Source organism: Xenopus laevis, chromosome 2L (genome assembly GCF_017654675.1).
Source record: "Xenopus laevis strain J_2021 chromosome 2L, Xenopus_laevis_v10.1, whole genome shotgun sequence".
Taxonomy (NCBI): domain Eukaryota; kingdom Metazoa; phylum Chordata; class Amphibia; order Anura; family Pipidae; genus Xenopus; species Xenopus laevis.
In genome coordinates this window covers 22564381-22583497 of record NC_054373.1, presented here as the reverse complement: position 1 = coordinate 22583497, position 19117 = coordinate 22564381, and the positions used below count along the sequence as shown (strand labels likewise).

Sequence of the window (19117 nt, the reverse complement as noted above, 5' to 3'; positions counted from 1 at the left end):
ACATAAATGTTTTCAATGTATTTCGCAAAAGAAAAAAAACTTTTTGTTCGAATAAACTCGAATAACTTCGAAAGTCGAATAGTTTCTTTTTAAAAAAAAAGTTGAATATCTAAAACTTGAACTAATTACCGACCCGAAAACTCTAAAACTTAAAGTACATTTTTTTCTCTGAAAACTACTTGAACGTAGCGAAGGCTATTAACATCTTCAAATGGGTCACTAGACCTCTCCCATTGACTTCTACATGAACTCGGCAGGTTTTAGGTGGCAAATAGTTAAATTTGAGTTGTTCCCATGCTAAAGGTATAATAAATCTTGACTTTGAATTGGAAATTCAAATGCGAGTTTGGATCATTCCCAACTTGAATTTGTGAGTTTTGACCAAAAATCCAACTCGAAAATTCGAATTTACAATTCGAACCTTAATAAATCTACCCCTAAATAAACCCAATAGGATTGTTTTGCCTCCAATAAGTATTAATTATATCTTAGTTGGGATCAAGTACAAAGTACTGTTTAATTATAACTGATTAAAGAGGAAACCATTTTTAAAGATTTAATTATTTTATTAAAATGGAGTCTGTAGTAAATAGCCTTCCCATAATTCAAAGCTGTTTGGATAACCGATTTCCAGATAAGAGATCCCATGCCTGTACATTGGTCGAAATGTAAAAAACGAATCCGGGATTGAAGTTCCCCCAAAATTGGTAGCAGATAGACCATTGGTTAACAAAAAGCTGCTTAAATATAAAACATTCTTAACCTCCTAAGCCCACCTTTTTCCCAGTTCTGGAACTAAATTGAATATTAAAATAATTTTCCCTACCATCTCCCACAATTTTATGTATAACATTGTAATTGATGAACATGGAAAGAACCAGAAAAGTAAATATCTTCCAGCTCCTTTTATTGGGCACATTATCAAGAACAGGCTAAATGTGATCTCTGTTTCTCTAGCGAGACAATTAAGCGCCTTCCATTGTCAATACCATCTAACCTTATCTATTATGTATAAACTAACATTATTTATATATGATATCTAAGGTTTATCTAAAACACATGTACAGTAGGTCAAGACGTGTATCTCCATCTGTTTCTTTCTCTAATCATTTCCCATGATCATGAGCATCAAGTACATCCAGTTACTGGTGTAAGGGAATAGTAAATGGTTCAGTCTAATGAAAGATTAGTCATTGATGATGCAGTTTTAAGGTCTTCACTCTTTCTTATTAGAGCCATTACTGAACTTAGCACATGTTTAATATAGAGTTGTTCCTGATGTTTCTACATTTGGTCCCATCCAATACTGGGATATTACAATTAACTGAAAATTAAAAAAAAATACATAGCTACATAAACCCACAGTGTGGGTTGCCATTTCATCCCTTTAATATCAGCTACATATAAAATCCCCATGCTACTTTGTTGATTATCAGTTGAGCTACCTATTGCATGACTGCTTAGAAACCAATGCATTCTGCAAAGTCCAGTTCATGTAGCATGTAGATTAAATATACTGTATCAACACTATAAATGAGTGAGGAGGCAGCCACAATTTTTGCAAGGCGTTTCTATGTTCTATCCATGTCTACATGGGTTTCCTCCAAAAACATACAGGCTAGTTATTTGGTTCCTGATAAAACTGACCCTACTGTGTGTGAATTAGGGGACATTTTATTGTAAACTCCACTGGGGCAGGGACTTTATTGCATGAAAGTGGTATTGACTTGACTGATGAAAGCATAATTCTGCCTTTCTGAGACCAGAGTCTGTTTTCTCCTGTCTCCATAGGCACCATGAAGTGTTTTATTGTATCTTATACTTAGCCTTTCCATTCCATTGTGGACTTCTAGCAACCTTTACAGTAAAAGGGTGATACAAATGTACTTTATACATTTGTTGAGAGTCTGAAAGGCAAACAGAAAACTTCTTGAAAAGACAGTATGCTTTTCAGAAATAGGTTTTATTTAACTGCTGGCACTCTTGAATTTGTTGCTCTAGAAAATAGGGACTATAAAGGAAATCATTTTAACAATGATCACCGGTAGAACTCAAAGCCCTTTACAGCAAGCAAGGCAGCCAGTAGAGGAACATTAAGGGGGTTATTTATTAAAGTCTGAATGCCAAAAACTATAAATCCCAAATTTTAAGTGAAAAAAAAAAACACTTACATTTTTCTAGATTTATTATACCCCCAGGATGAAAAAAGTCAAAAACCAAAGATCCGGCATCTCAGACCTGCCAAGATTGTATAGAAGTCAATGGTAGGTCTCTATCCTATTTGGAAGTTTCTGTGGTCTGCACTGGAATTAGCCCTAAAATCCAACTATTTTGGAATTTTTGGGCAAAAATCAGAAAAATTCTGGCTTTTCAGGAAAAAACTGAAAAATTGTAATTCATCACAAGCCCTATTCAGCAAACTAATGTTGAAAAATGGGGTATAATGCCCCTCTAACATTTAATTAACTAGTGCACTTTTATCCACAGAAAACATTTATAGAGAACATTTCTATAAGTGGAAATCTCTAATAATAATGTGCTGTTGCTGTTCCAGGCAACAAAAAGTGTGAGTAAGCCATTGAAGAAGACTAGTTCTAAGGGTAAAAATAACTTGTTCTCATCTTGCTTTTGATGCTTTATCTCACGCTAAAGACCCTAGTTCAAATTCCTGTTGCAACTCCTAGTCATCATAGACAAGGCCAAATTTCTTTGAGGCCCATGGAAGAAAATGCTATATAAATATTTTTTTTTTCCCTTTTATGATGCTGTTTTGTGTCACCAGTGTATGATGCTGTGCAACTGTCACCTTTTTATCCATTTTTAAAGCATTTACGTTTTATTTTGTTGTCTTGTCTTCATTTTTATTATTATTTAATTATATTTTTTAAGCTTATTTATGACACCCCTTCTCTCACAAACAATAAAACTTTATGAACTTCCTTGCACCAATTATTCCCTTCCCTATCTCTGAAAGCAATTACATTCTTTCAAATCCATAGTTCAAATCGCATCTATCCCATTTACATGAATACTCGGTTTTAGTATCAAATGCACCTTATTTCATGAGCTATCTGTTAAAAGATTTCATTTTAATAGCTTGTCAAGAACTCCATTAATGTATTTAAATATCTTAAATGTATCTTATAATAAAACTGAAATATTTTATGAATCCAGGTTTAAAAATTTCTTTAAACCAATACAATAGCAAGTTCTCTGGAGAAGTATTTCTATTGTCACTGTTTCGTTTTACAATTCATGAACATATTGAATTTTCCTGTGTTCAAATATCTATTTGTCTTATCTAATTTAAACACTGTTTGAGCTAGATGATAAATATATCTGTGTTGATATGGTATAAAACGTGTAGTCATTTTGAGAGCTGAATATCTCAATATACTCTTTAATATACTATGGGGGGAATGTAATTAAAAGTCACAGGCGTTATTTAAAATGGTGCCTTTGCGAGTGTTTAGCACTGCTTGCAATGAAAAATCAGTTGCTGGCGAATATTACATTACAAGTGACTTTTCGGTAAGCAAAGGTTTAGCGTTAACACCGGCTCTGGAGTATCGTTCCATATTTTGTCACTAAAAAGACTTGGGGGCAGATTCACTAAGGGTCGAATTTCGAAGTTAAAAATACTTCGAAATTCGACCCTCGAATTGAAATCCTTCGACTTCGAATATCGAAGTCGAAGGATTTAGCGCTAATCCTGCGATCGATCGATCGAAGGATTTTTCGTTCGATCGAACGATTAAATCCTTCGAATCGAACGATTCGAACGATTTTAATCCAACGATCGAAGGAAAATCCTTCGATCAAAAAAAGGTTAGCAAGCCTATGGGGACCTTCCCCATAGGCTAACATTGACTTCGGTAGGTTTTATCTGCCGAAGTAGGGGGTCGAAGTTTTTTTTAAAGGGAAAGTACTTCGACTATCGAATGGTCGAATAGTCGAACGATTTTTACTTCGAATCGTTCGATTTCGTTCGAATTCGAACGAATTTAACCAATTCGATGGTCGAAGTACCCAAAAAATACTTCGAAATTCGAATTTTTTTCATTCGAATCCTTCACTCGAAGTTAGTGAATCTGCCCCTTTATGTTTGCGAAAATGAATTACATACGCTGCCAAGGTTCGCAAAAGCCATTTGTTCGCAAAACTTGTGATGAAGTCATTGAAGTTTTAAATCTGTCCAAAAGGACACAAACATGGTCAATAAGGTGTCTTTGCGCAGTTTTTTGGGATAGCAAAACATATTACATTACCCCCTGTACCTTTAATAACACATATTAAATATACAGCATATGTTCATTAACACATATTACACAGTATTTTGCAGTTATAATTTTTGGCATCATATGTTTTTTGCACCTTGTACAACCTCCTTGACCCATAGGCCTACTTTTTGATCTCCCAGCATAGAGTGCAAAAGAGTTACAAATCTTTGTGTAGGTTTGACAGCACTACATATAGGTGGAGTGAGGCAAGGGGAGCCCTTGTGTATTATTCATGATGCAGAAGGCAGGAGCACATGAGATATTAGGCACTAAGGAGCCCTGTAAGTACAGCCTGTCTATGGAAGGTGTTAAGTAAATAGCTCCCTTGTACCATATCAATATGGAACAAGGCACAGAGCACAGATTGCACTGCACAAGGATAAGGTGTCAGTGAATAATGTATAGGACTTTTATTGAGGAGTAGTGATGAGCGAATTTCTCCCATTTTGCTTCGCAGAAAAATTTGCGAATTTCCCATGAAATTCGCGAAACGGCGAAAAATTTGCGAGACACGGATTTTGATGCTGGCGTCTAAATATTTTTGACGCTGGCGACAATTCTGATGCCAGCGACAATTCTGACGCCCATTAAAGTCAATGGGCGCCTAGAATTGTCGCCTGCAAATCTTCCCCCGGCAAATTTTCGCAGCCGTTTTGCGAATTTATTCGCCAGCAGCGAAACGTGCAAATAAATTCGCCCATCACTATTGAGGAGTCTAAAGTTGCAGTTTTGAGGTAATTAGTCCTTTAAAGAAGCAGGAAAGGTGAAACGTAAGTAAGCTTTGTCGGAAAGTTCTATATAAATAAACCAGTAAACCATCAGTAATGCTGCTCTGAGTCCTCTGTCAAAAGAAACACCACATTTATTTCCTTCTATTGTGTACACATGGTCTTCTGTATCAGATCTTTGTGCCTTAAACCTTCAGAGCAGTGGCTTGAGCATACTCGGTTTGCTCCTCACTCCCTCTCCCCATGCCTTCTTCATCCACCCTCCTCCCCACCTGCTGTAATCTGAGCCAAGAGCTATGAGCCAGCAGGGAGAGACTCAGGCAGGAAAGATGTCACACCAAGCTAATATGGCAGCTGCTATCCTAAACAGAGAGAGGTCTTCTAGAGCTGTTTACTCAGGTATGGTAAAGCATTCTACAGAATAAATATAGTGTTCTAGCTTGCACTATTGTGGCAAATCTATTTGCAATAAACTGACTCTGGAGCTTTCCTTCTCCTTTAAGTCCTATATGTCCTTCAAAACTAAAATACAGTTACAAATTGAATGGATATAATTATGTATAATTATAATGTAGAAACTTTGCTACATGCTGGTAAAAATGAACAAACTGAATGAAAACATCTTCAAATTACAATACACATAACTGCAATAGCAATAAATAATTATTTGTTTTTGTGCAGTTGGTCTATTTAATTGGGCTTTTAGTGCAATTTAAAATGCCATTGTCATAAATGTAGGCTCAATATATTTATCTTCCCATTTCATTAACATACGTACACATTTTGTTTCTTTCAAAGTGACCTATGACTGCAGCAAATTAGAATAAGTCAACTATACACTAATTATGTTTATCTCTTGTCTACTTTATGTTGAAAATTTGATTTCAGACATTGATTTAAGTATGTTATTCCTATTAATTCCAATGAAAACCTGCTAAGCATGGCTGCCTTTGGTGCTTAAGGGATATTCTAGGTAATTCCCTGGTGTTCTATTCACTGATGATTGAGGTCTTTTTCTTAATAAGATGTTGGATAGCAAACGTTTCGAGAAATTACCTTTTTACATGCACCGCAGATAAACTATTAACCCATAACTCCTTATCATTTAATCCAAACAGTAGAAAGGAGAAGCAATTATTTCAGAGTGTGAATCAATGTCCTACCTTTATTTGTCAACATAAATTAACTCGGTGCTACTTTCAAAAATCAACAGTAAGATGTCATATGTTTTATATTAGCCCAAGAAAAGATTTCAACATCAGAATTTATCTGAGAATGTCAAATGATATTTAACCATGAGTTATATATGGTTAGATAATGAGATTTCTTTCTCTAAATGATTGCTTAGACCGTTTCTTGTGAACAATGAAAATCCAATGTGATTGCATCTGATATGTTTAGAACTATCTGTCTATGCCACCTATCATCTTGAGCAAGATTTTATTTTGTCAATAGCAAACAAGGTACTGTATGTGTACAATAGGTTAACTTACAAAAAGAACGACTGCTCTTCGTCCACCAACATTTCTGTCTCACTTTATAGTAAATGGAGGTTTTTTTTAACTTGCTAGATATGTTGTTTCGCCTCAAACAATTTCTATTGAGGTCATAAGTCAACTTGCAACAAGAAAGGTCACTTTATAAGAACATTATTGGGATGGATGATCATGCAGACAGTCAGTGAGGCTGCATTGACACATGGATTTAGCCAAATGCCTGTTAAATGTTCAGTTACCATGTTCTCTCAATATCTCCCCTTCTTGAAAGAGGAGTTACTAGAAAGAGATAGGCAAAGAGATAGGGTGGAATTATGGGGAGCATTATAAAACATTTTGCTCAAAGCAACCAGAAAACGATTTGATACCAGACTAGATGGAAGAAGTATTTCCCGGCTGCTAGGGTCAATGCACATACTGTCGAATGCAGATAAGGCAGTAAAGTTAAATATCTTCCCATGTTGTTAAATATGTTAAAAAATTATCTTAAAAAGCATAAAAATATTTTTCAACGTTGCTTCTATTTGTCCTACTTTTTAGGTGACCTTCCTTTCAATTTAGTAATGGTTGTGTCATCTCCAACTTGTAATATCAATTTGTTTCAGATGTCATGTTATAACCATTTAACATTGTCTTTATTTTATTTCTTTATTTCAGCCTTGAGGGACAACCGCATTGAGCTGGTCAGAGCTTCCTGGCATGAACTTAGTATAAGCATCAGTGACGTGTCTCTGTCAGATGAAGGACAGTACACCTGCTCCTTATTCACTATGCCTGTCAAAACTTCCAAGGCTTTTTTAACAGTTTTGGGTAAGTGCTACTATTAATGTGTGTGTATTTAATCTTTTTCGGAAAAACATTTCTTTATATTTAACTGCTATACAAATCCAAGCCCAAATACAGTACATTAAAAAGCTATTCGTAGTCTTTTCTGGCACATGTAGATCTAAGTCTCATAAAACTGAACAGCTCTGGTTCTCGTGTGGTTCAGCATGAACCTAATAGACATGGCTTGTGTCAGGAATATGCTCTCACTACAATTTTAATTAGACAGAATGGATGTTTTTTTGTGACTTGCTCTATGAAACAATGTAGATAAGTGCAACAGAAAACAATTACATTTTATGCTTGATCCCTCAATCTTGGTTCTTCAGAGCGCTGATTTTAAGATGGTATGTAATTAGGTAATTTTACCTAGTTGAACCACTTATTTAATGAACTACTCCATCTCAATAAGTCTGAGATACTTACACATGGCTCATTATATCTTCATATGGTAACTGTCTGGAGAGACCACAGGTGTAGCTAGGAACCTATGTGATGTGTAACCTTGAGAACGCATGGTGGTAAATTGATGAAAATGAGAAATAATCTGCCGTTTCAGCAGAATTATTTAATATTTGTAAATGAGCATAAAGAGAAGAAATACGGTAAAAAATGCTGGGAAATGGTTGAGGCAGGTACTACAAGTCCTTAGGCAGGCACAAGGCATGAGGCAGCAGAACAAGTTTAAATAAGAGGCCAGAGGTGAAGGAGGGCTAGTGCAAGGAAGGAAACACATTAACTTGCAGGGACTCTTCAAAATATCCATGTACATTTGTGAGCTTTTTAGACCTCAAATGAGCTTGAATAAACTCACAACAAATGGTTTCTAATTTAAGAAAAAACTTAAATGCAAAAAACTTACATCAGTGTAGTCAATGTGAAAAACTCAAATGCTTGAGTTAATCGAGTTTTCTGTGTAAAAAACTTGAATCACTCAAATTGATCGAGTTTTGGACTGAAACCCACTGAAAAATACTTGAATATCATAAAGGCTTTCATGAGGGACCTCTGCCATTGACTCCTATATGACCTTGACCAGGTTTTAGATGGTCTATTTTCGATTTCAGCAATTTCCCAGCATCAGGGTATCATAAATCTTTTTTTAAACTCTAAGTTTTTTTAACCCGAAAAATCGATTTTTGACTGAAAAATGCCCTCAAAAGCTTGAATTTTTTGTGGAAAAAGCAACTCGACCATTGATAAATAGCCCCAAAAAAGTTTCACTAATAGGTCTGCTTTTGTAATTAATGATTACTTGAAGTTCCAAAATCTGACTGTTTTGCCAACTTGACTGTCCCTTCTCAACCTGTCAGAATGTCTAACACAAATGGACTGTTGCAACACAGATATGGCAGACCCCTCATAGAGGAGTTTGGGTTTGGACAGGTAATGTTAAAGCATCCGACACATAGGAGCAGATTTACATAGGCCGAATATGGAGGGTTAATTAACCCCCCATATTCGACTACCGAATGTAAATCCTTCGACTTCAAATATCGAAGTCAAAAGATTTAGCGCATTTCCCACGATCAAAGGAATAATCGTTTGGTCGAACGATTAAATCCTTCGAATCGAACGATTCGAAGGATTTTAATCCATCGATCGAAGGATTTTCCTTCGATCAGAAAATTCATAGGCTAACATTGGCCTCGGTAGGTTTTAGGTGGCGAAGTAGGGGGTCAAAGTATTTTTTAAAGAGTCAGTACTTTCAAATGGTCGAATAGTCGAACGATTTTTAGTTTGAATCGTTTGATTCGAAGTCGTAGTCGAAGGTCAAAGTATTTTTTCTTCTATTCCTTCACTCAAGCTAAGTAAATGGGCCCCATACTGTATGTTTATTGCAAAATTACAAAGCGCATGCAACAACAGTTACAGTATAACAGTTGCATTTTGGTATATACAATCTTTATGCCTACTTCTAAGAGTGAGCCTGTACATCCCATACTAAAATAATCATGTAGGCTACCTGTTAACCAAAAGAAGAATATACAATATCCTTATGCTAATTCTCAAAGCCCTTCATTTCTCTGCTTCTCATTAAACCTCTTCATGTGCACCCCTGTATGTTCCTAGTCATATTTTCCTCTTATCGCAGATCCATACCCACTGTTAACTTTCACATGCAGTGGTGTAACTATAGAGGAAGCATTCCCTGTGACCACGGGGGGGGGGGAGGGGTGCTCAGACCACGCATAAAAATCAACCCTCCCTGAGTTTGTTGGGTGTGGACATGAGCTGCTGAGTGCTGGGCCCCTCTGAAGATTTTTTTTTGTTGGGGGGGGGCTAGTGCCCTTTTGTTACTCCTCTACTCAAGCTCTTCAAAAAGAACTCAATCCTTACCTATGAGAGTGCTATAAGATTATCTAGCCCTTAAGGGCCAATGCTCAAACCTTTGTGCACTCCTGCTCTTTTATTTGTAACTACTGTATATGCTGTCCACCCACAGGTCCTTCCCACTATGTCGATTGCCACATGACAGTTAAATGCACCTTCATAATGGGAATAATTTGGTCTACTACGGACAACAAGTTTGTTTCTCAAGAATAAAGGTGTAAAATTGTGTCCTTTGTTCTATTTTATGTAAAAATGGTCCCCACTATCTGTCTATTATGTCTTCTAAAATATTACTTATAGGCAATAACTCAAGTACTGTATAGTATTCTGTGTTACAACAAAGGCTTGGTTTTCAATGTATACAAACATGTAATAGGTATAGAAATATCAAAGTTCTCTAGAAAAAAAATTATTTTATATTATACAATTGCAACTCTTTTTGACATTTTGTCTACAGCTTTCAAAGCTTTCATTAATAGTATATTTTTAACCACACAGTGGTCATAAACCTATCAAATGAAGGAAGTTTTATTGCCATGGCATTCCCGTAGCTTGGTGTTTTTCTTAGTTCCTGTCATTTCTCCACTATATTATTAGTTTTATTCGATTCACTTTGCCATTCATATTTTATTTCCTAAATGGTCTCTATTTTTGTTTCTCCAAGGATTTCAATAATACTAAAAATGAGATTGTTAAAAAAAAACCCAAGAAATGTCACTTACACTCAAAGCTTCATGAGACTCCTTGAATGTCAACAGCTGAACTAGAGGAAATTGTTATAGTTTATTAAAATCACGCCTATGTTCCTAACCTGTGAATTCAAATGTTCCTAACCTGTTATACGGTTATAAAGATTGTTTTTTTTTGGTCCCTGAACTTCAATTCTAGAATACTAGCTTTTTTACTTAATAGGGCTAATGCAGAATGCCAGTCATATTAAAGTTAATCCAGCTAGTGAATTGGTTTTGTGCATACAATGTGAAAGCTAGCTTTTTTTAAGTCCCACTGGAACTATTTTACAAAAAAAATCTTTACAAGTTTGCCATTAAGGACAAAAACTACCCATTCTAAGCACAGTATTTCAAGATAATAACTTCCTCGGCTTAATGTTTTTCCAGGGAGACCCATCTTTGGATCCAAAGTATGAATATGTTGCTAAATCCTCCTTCTGAACTGTTAGTGAAGCATAATGCAAACTTCACTAAAGGAAAAAAAATATTTCACTTTTTGAATATTTGATTATCAGAGAGACTTTGCAAAGGGATTTTGAAGAAAATGTCTCTAATTCATCACATTTATTTGCAGTTATTATTTTTTGATTGCTCCACTTAGACTTTATTTAATCATGAAAATGTTATGTACATATTGATGCTCCCAAAAAATGCAGTAGGCTTTTTTATGTGTGAAAGGTCTGTTCATCATGTTAAACTTCTGCATTAAATATTGATATTTTAAGAACAGTTATGATTTGCTTTTTGTATATTAATTTTAGGTGTCCCAGAAAATCCCCACATTACTGGTTTTACATCCCCCATTATGGAAGGAGAAATAATTCATCTTACATGTAAATCATCAGGGAGCAAACCAGCAGCAGACATCAGATGGTTTAAAAATGACCAAGAAATCGCAGGTAAATGAAAATAATTGGTGCTATGTAAATTGTAAATGAATGAACATTGTATGTTCTCTAGACAGTCAACCAAATAAATGAGTTGGTTATGTTATCTTTGTAGCTGTATTGGCCCATTCTTTGATAGATTCTTGATCAATCTGATGTGTACACCAGCATGTGGTGGAAGAACACAGGACTTTAAACCTCTGTGTAAACAGTAGGTAGAAAATAAAAGAGGGGTCTTTTGAAAAAATAAATGTTTCTGTGAATTTATATAAACCCATATGGGGTAGATGGTTACCATCTTTTAATATATGCCTCAAGCCATCACACATTCAAGCATGTTGTTTTTATAATGGAAAAACAAATTGTAACAAAGAATCCTAGAACCATGACACAATGTTCTTAATTGATTCAGGAATAGAATAAAAGATGCACTAAAGGAAAGGTGAATAAAGTACCAAGAACAGGCGTTGTACACCCTAGGGTAATTAGGGAACTAAATTCATTGGTAGCCAGGAACCTTTTTTTTTTCTTCAAGGCCTCCTTGATGTATGTCAAGATGCCAAGGGATTGCGGAATTGTAGATGTGATGCCATTATTCATCTGCTGCATTGAAACTATGGGAAAGGTCATTAAGATATAATGTCGAGGAATACACTTAGAACATTAATATTTCCAGAGTAAGTCATCCAGATTTTTTTAATAGAGCAGCCTAAAAATATAATACATTGCACTACAGTAGAGGCTAACGTTTAGTTTTGTAAGATGTACTATAGGCCTTATTACAACTGTTTCAAACTGGATTCAAATACAGAGATTCTTCTTTTCACCATTCTAGCCTGCCTCAATTTTTTTGTAGCTATAGTATTTGTAAGCAATATATTAATATTTTTAGATTTTTTGTCACAAACAGGGCAGAATAAGAGGCAGGTTCTGATATACAATATGATACACCTTGATACACAACTACTCTCTTCTAATCCCCAATGCTACAGTTTTACCAGGCTGTTTTTCACCCTGTGGATAAATGCAGGTTGAGAAACAGCCTGACTACTCACTTCCACTCTTTGGGGCAGATTCACTAAAGGGCAAAGTGGCCAACGCTAGTGTCAACTTGCCAGAAATCCCATCCACAGGGACATCCACAATTCACTAAAAGGTGCAGAGGACAATTCTCTAGCGAACGAGACTGTCTCTAGCATTCATTCGCACTCTATCGCCAGGCGACTTTTTGCTAGAGTTTACTTTGCCATCTCAGAACAGGCGAACAGATAAAATTAAGCTACATCTTCCTCAAGCTTATGTCTGTGACATCATATCCTGTGTGCCGGAAATGCATTATAAAGTTGTAAAAAATGCTGGCGATTTTTCTTTTTTAAAAGTGGGATTGCCTTCAAAAGTTCAACCTATTAAAGATTTATGTGTGAACATTTTTTTAAAACTAATTTAAAGGGCATTCCACATTTGTTTAAGGGTGGGCTTATGTCTAGGGCATTAGACAATCTCTTCTGTCTTTATTATGGTTCATTGGACATGTGTTTGAAAAAGTGGCCACTTCAAGCATTTGCACCAACTTTACTATTAAAGACATCCATACGACTTTTAGGTACCTGCCCTATTCAAATTAACCTAAGTGCAAGAGTGCTAGCGAAGTTTTGCCAGGCAGAAATGAACTCTAGCGAGAATTCCCTATAAAATGCTGCCCAGCTAGTAAAAGTAGCAAAAATTTGCTGAGATACAACTTGGCATTTTAGTGAATTAGTGTAGTGGCAACAAATTAGTGCCTGGTGAAGTGGTGCGGAGTGTGACAAAGTGGTCACTGGTGAAAATTAGCCCTTTAGTGAATTTGCCCCATTGTTGTTTTTGTACCTGCAGGTAGAGCTTTTTTTTTGGTGAAATAAAATGCATGGCAAAATTCTTGCACATATTCATGAAAGTTTTTTTCACTGACAAAATGCTGATTTTATAAAGTTGCATTAGGCAGTAAATCTGTATTAGGTGAAATAATTTTCCGATCCCTAATTGGAATTTGTATATGGCTGTGCATTTCTACTTCCTCCCTAGTCCCTTCATTACATCTGGGAAACAACCTGAAAACTGATCCAAGCACCACTTAGCAAAAATGTATATTCTGTCTGAAGATAATATTTAAATCTATGACTCATTGATTAACTCTTATGAACTAAAATAATGAAAAATAATTATTGTAGCAGTGTGTTTGTCCCTCACAAAGGACTGAAAAACTGTATATACGTTTTGGATAATAAAAAAATATTATACAACCTTGTAAATTTCAGGTTTGGAATCTGATAACTGCAAAGACTTCCAGTGCAGTGATACATTTTAAAGTAAACAGTCATTAAACAAGTAATTTTTTGCATTTTTTTGTGAAGAACAGTAGTCGATGTTATCAAAGCTAGAATAAATCAATTTTTTGGAATGGGCTTATTTATCAAAATTCATGTTTGGTAATCCTTTTCTTCAAATAAACTTGAAGCTGTTGAGGCATGGTGCTTTGCTGAAAAGATCCCTTATCTGGAAAATTCCAGCTAATTCTAGCTAAAATATCACATAGCTAAATATTTTTAAGTCCTCAATGGAGAAGGATTTGAGGACATCTGAAGCTCCAATATTTTCTTCAGGTCACCAAAATGATCAAAAGTATTTGTACTAAAAAACAGTAAACTCTGTGACATAACTTTATATGTTAAGTATTTTCTCTTCGCTTACCTTTTTATTGATTTCATGAGCACCTATTGTATTGGTCTTACTTGATATTGGGATTATAACGGTTGAATCCTTCTGTATTCTCATTCACTCACTGCATTAAAGCCTATGGATTATGCTTTTGTGTTAACATTTGACAAAGAAGCCTGGGGTTTCTGACAATTTTTGTATTGATCCATCACAAAGCATTTTCTATATTTGTCTTTTGTCATTTAGTGGTAAAGACCATTTGGACTGGTTGCAGTTATTCACTTTGATATTGATAGTTTGCCTCTGTATATAACATATATAACATATTTTGAGCATATTGCAGTTATTTGTTAGTTTTGTCTTACTACAGTACCAAATCTCATAATCTGACAATGCAGATAAATCTAAGGCATTCATTATTCACATACCTGTATTTTCTGATGATATTTCAGCATTGTATTGCCTGTGATTTTAGTCACCTGACATGTGTGTAAAATGAAAAGCACAAGTTCTGAAGGTTGGTATATCCTCAGTCAACATAAAATGTCTTCACAATTCCCGTAAGACTTACTGGATTCCTTATTAAAATGGATTTAAAGGGGGATATCATGCTGGTAACTTTGATTGGAATTCCACAGGTAGCTCCACTGTAAACAACAGGCACATTTATTTATCTCTTAATATTTTAAATCCACTCTCTTTTATCTCTCCACAGCAGTTACTTTGCATTGTGCAGTCACAAGACAGATTCTTCAGTGGGTGGGGATGTGAGGAGTTATATTCAATTTTGAAATCTGACATGGGGCTAGACATTTTGTCAATTTCCCAGCTGCCCTGGTCATGTGACTTGTGCCTGCACTTTAGGAGAGAAATGCTTTCTGGCAGGCTGCTGTTTTTCCTTCTCAATGTAACTGAATGTGTCTCAGTAAGACATGGGCTTTTACTAGGGATGTAGCGAACCGCCGAGTATGTGTTCGCGAACGCCGTTCGCGAACACCGGCAAAAAATGCGAACAGTTCGCGAACTGTTCGCGAACTTCGAACATCCGAAAATCGTTCGATTCGAACGATCGTAGGATTTTTAATCGTTCGATCGAACGATTTTCGTTCGAATCGAACGAAAATCGTTCGATTTTAGCAATCGAATGGTCGAACGATTTGGACGCGAACGCCTATTGGCGAACGTCGCGCGACGTTCGCGAACTTGCGGCGGACGCGAACAGCCGATGTTCGTGCGAACAAGTTCGCCACAGAACAGTTCGCTACATCCCTAGCTTTTACTATTGAATGTCGTTCTTAGAACTACCAGGCAGCTGTTATCTTGTGTTAGGGAGCTGTTATCTGGTTACCTTCCCATTGTTCTTTTGTTTGGCTGCTGGGGGGGAAAAGGGAGGGGGTTGCTATCACTCCAACTTGCAGTACAGCAGTAAAGAGTGAATGAAGTTTATCAGAGCACAAGTCACATGACTTGGGGCAGCTGAAAAATTGACAATATGTCTAGCCCCATGTCAGATTTCAAAATTGAATATAAAAAAATCTGTTTGCTCATTTGAGAAATGGATTTCAGTGCAGAATTCTGCTGGAGCAGCACTATTAACTGATTCATTTTGAAAAAAAAATGTTTTTCCCATGACAGTATCCCTTTAAAAAGAGCATTTTTCTTTCAAGATAAATGTTTAATCAGACATTAAATCAAAAACAAATCTTTTCAACAGAGATCAGTCAAAGGAAAACAGTAAACCCAACATATTACAAACATAGTCTGTTTAAATAAATTAGTAAGAGAGACGTGCCAGCAAACACATCCGTGGGACGAATGAAATGTAAGTGAAAACGTTGGCAACAAAATTCTGGTGATGAAACAAACACACAATATTGCCATAGAAAAACAAGTTTGCGTAACACAAAACATATTTCAAACAAAACATATTGCACATTTGAAGGCATTGTTTCTTTATTTCTTTATTTGCTATATTTTTTTATTATATAATCCAAAGTTGCTGAGGGCACATCAATAAAAAACAATTGTGGGGATCATTTTGGAGAATTATTTTGAAGAACAGGCCTTGCAGAGAACAAATGATGCTTTTCCCAAGTGAGACTCCACAGCAGTTACTTTGCATTGTGCAGTCACCAAGACAGATTCTTCAGTGGGTGGGGAGGTGAGGAGTTAAATTAGATGGTCAAAACCAGTAAAATGTTAAATCTGTAATAGGTCCCCATAAAAATTGGGGATTGATGTTGGACTATCAAGCCTTGATTATATTGTGTCCCGGGTGTCTACCAGAAGGATCTGCGCTCATCTAAGAATGCAGCGTAGGATTCCAGTGACGTCATTGATTTTTCAAGCAGCTTCACACTTAAAAAAGAGCCTTGCAGCTCGAAACATGTCGTGTGGTGATTAAAGGACACTTTAGCAGCAGAACTCTGCGCTTCCTGGTATTATTACCCCTACAAAATTCTTTTTCTTGATTCATGCTCTGGATGGGAGCAAGGGAGTAAGATACCTGAAATTTATACGCTAATGGGCTTCATTACACCAGCTTAAAGACTTTATTTCAGGCAGCTTCCTCCGTGCTGCCCGAGGCAGCCTTGAGTCGCGTTGGGCCAAATTACTTACTATTGCGCATGCTTGAGAGACGCTTCATGCTTCAGAGGATAAGGGGAATTTTTTGCACATGCGCAATACAGAGGAAAAGGAAGTGTGTAAATCCTTTACCAAGATGGGGGCTGCATTTTACCGAAGGAGAGCTAAACTCAATGCATGATTTTCTGGTTTTCTATACACATAGGTGAGCCAAAAATACAGTGATTAAGTGTATATATATGAGAACTTTAGGGGAGGTAGTGCCTTTCTTTCTCCTTTAAATAACTAGAAGGGATAGCCATATACTTTTGGCCATATAGTGTAGCTATATATTGAGGGATCCATAACAGACGCTCTTGTTTGCCCATTTAAACATACAAAACAAAACATGAAATTCTAAAAAAATATGTCCTGCACTAGACACTGTGTTTTTCCTCACTACACTGGGACCCTTGTAGACTACCCACAAGAGCAACAACAACCCCTGTACTTACTACATTTGATGGTGCCATGAGGGGATTGCTCAACCTTGTAACTTCACTTAATGCACCAATTTTTTTGTCACTCCCTCTCTTTGTTGCAGTGGCAACCAGCATCCCCAGACCCTCTGGGACTTCCTTCCAAAGGCAGGTAGCCTTCAGCAATTATAAAGATATGGTTTACAGAATAATAATTCTTGTTATGAATAATTAAAAGAAGAATATACAGTATGCATAAACTGCATTTGCATGGGTTGGTAATAAAGACAAAGAACATAAAGGAAGGCCCCTGTTCTGCTATGTTTGTAGATTGATAATTGAGTATTACTCTATGCCTCTAAGTCACTTTTATGGAGCAGAGCTACAATAATTTTGAACTTTTACTTTCATAAAATAAATCTTTCACTGAAATAATTTATTTTCTAACACAGGTGGTCGGAAAATCCAAGAACAGGACAGTAATGGGAAAACTTTTACCGTTATCAGCTTTCTGGATCTCCAAGGAGACCGTAAAGACGATGGTGCTGTCATAAGGTGTAGAGTGGACCATGAATCTTTAAACTCCACACCACAGATTGCAAAGCAAGTTTTAGAAATTCATTGTAAGTACAAGAAAAAATAATTACATTTTCTGTTGACATGAATAAAATATGCACTACTGTGATAACTTTATCATAAAGCAACATGTTGCTCACCAACCCCTTGAATGTTGCTCTCAGTGTCCTCAAAGCAGGTGCTTATTTTTAAAGTCCTGGGTTGGAGGCAAAAAAAAAACAGGTGTACTGACAAGCAGAGCCTTCTGTAGGCTGATAATCCACATAGGGGCTACTGCTGGTCAATTACAGGCCATAATTGGCACCCCAGGAATTTTTCGCATGCTTGTGCTGCTCTCCAACTTTTTTTTACATTTGAAAGTGGCTCACGGGTAAAAAAAAAAAAAAAAAAAAAAAAAAAAGGTTGGGGATCCCTGCTGTATAGTAAGCCATTTGGTAGCAACACCGAAAGGGGAGTAAATTGTTTATCTACTAACAACATATTAAGGATCATGCTTTCTTCCATCTCATCCAACAAACCTGATTGTTATGTTACTGGTTTTCAGGTTATATGTCATTTGTAGTTTTGTACCTGTGGCCACCTACAGTAATTACAATGAAAGAAATTAATTTTTTTAATAATTTATCAGATTATAGGAATAAATATCAGATTAGGAAAAATATTGCCAACAAGTACTGTTATATGGGCTAATGTTCTTTTACTGCCACGTTTCCACTGTCAACCAAGGGATGCCAATAGCCATAGTTAAGGAGCAGTGTGAGGACCACACAAGGAAGTGTTTATAGTAGAAAAGACATAGGAGAGCACAGACCGCTGCACCTTGCACCAGATTAAAAGTGCAGCCTGCACTATCCATTGCCGTGAGTGCATTTAAGGGGCATAAAGGGAGAAATTGTGGGCCTGTAGTGAGCATCATGTGTCCCACTGCCAATGATAAATTATTCCTACTATTTATTTTGATTTCTCAATGTTGCAGTTGGGAAATAATAGTAATAAAATGTGATCCTTTGTTCACATATCTCACATTGGTATGAGATAAATAACTGCAAATGTGATTGACTATTCCAAATTGAGTTTTAGCTTCCTAATAAGAGGATCATAGGCAAAAGCCCAATAATTCCTTGTAATTTTTATCATTATGACAAAAGCACAGTCATTATTCAAGAATCTAGGAAATGTTCATAGCTCAATTGAAAGGCAATTTACAGTATAGACCTTGGGTCAACAAAAGGAGGTTTTTGAATTGTTAAAATTTGTTAGACTAAGGAACTAATGAAAATGCCCAATAAGCTCAAATTTAGTGTTAATTCTATTCATAAGCTCATATCCTTTTTTTTCTCTCTTTTCACCTTTCTTTGTAATTTAATCATAACAATTATGTATGCATTCCTATGTAGCACTTATAATCATATGCAGTGATCTATGAAGAATGTTTCACCCATGGGGGTGTTCATATGAATGCATCATATATATCACCATTGCCTCATAATTAGAATTACAATATATATATATATATATATAT

General features: G+C 36.0%; 1 protein-coding gene across 3 annotated transcripts in view; it reads left to right on the top strand.

Annotated features, from left to right (window-relative positions):
- Positions 1–19117, top strand: part of cadm2.L (cell adhesion molecule 2 L homeolog) — an 891984-nt gene that overhangs the window by 737676 nt on the left and 135191 nt on the right. For all 3 annotated transcript variants that reach the window (XM_041581600.1, XM_018245992.2, XM_041581599.1), the window contains 3 exons: positions 7162–7314; positions 11156–11293; positions 17472–17642. In XM_041581600.1, coding sequence (XP_041437534.1) covers positions 7162–7314; positions 11156–11293; positions 17472–17642 — 462 coding nt within the window. The remainder of the gene's footprint in view (positions 1–7161; positions 7315–11155; positions 11294–17471; positions 17643–19117) is intronic.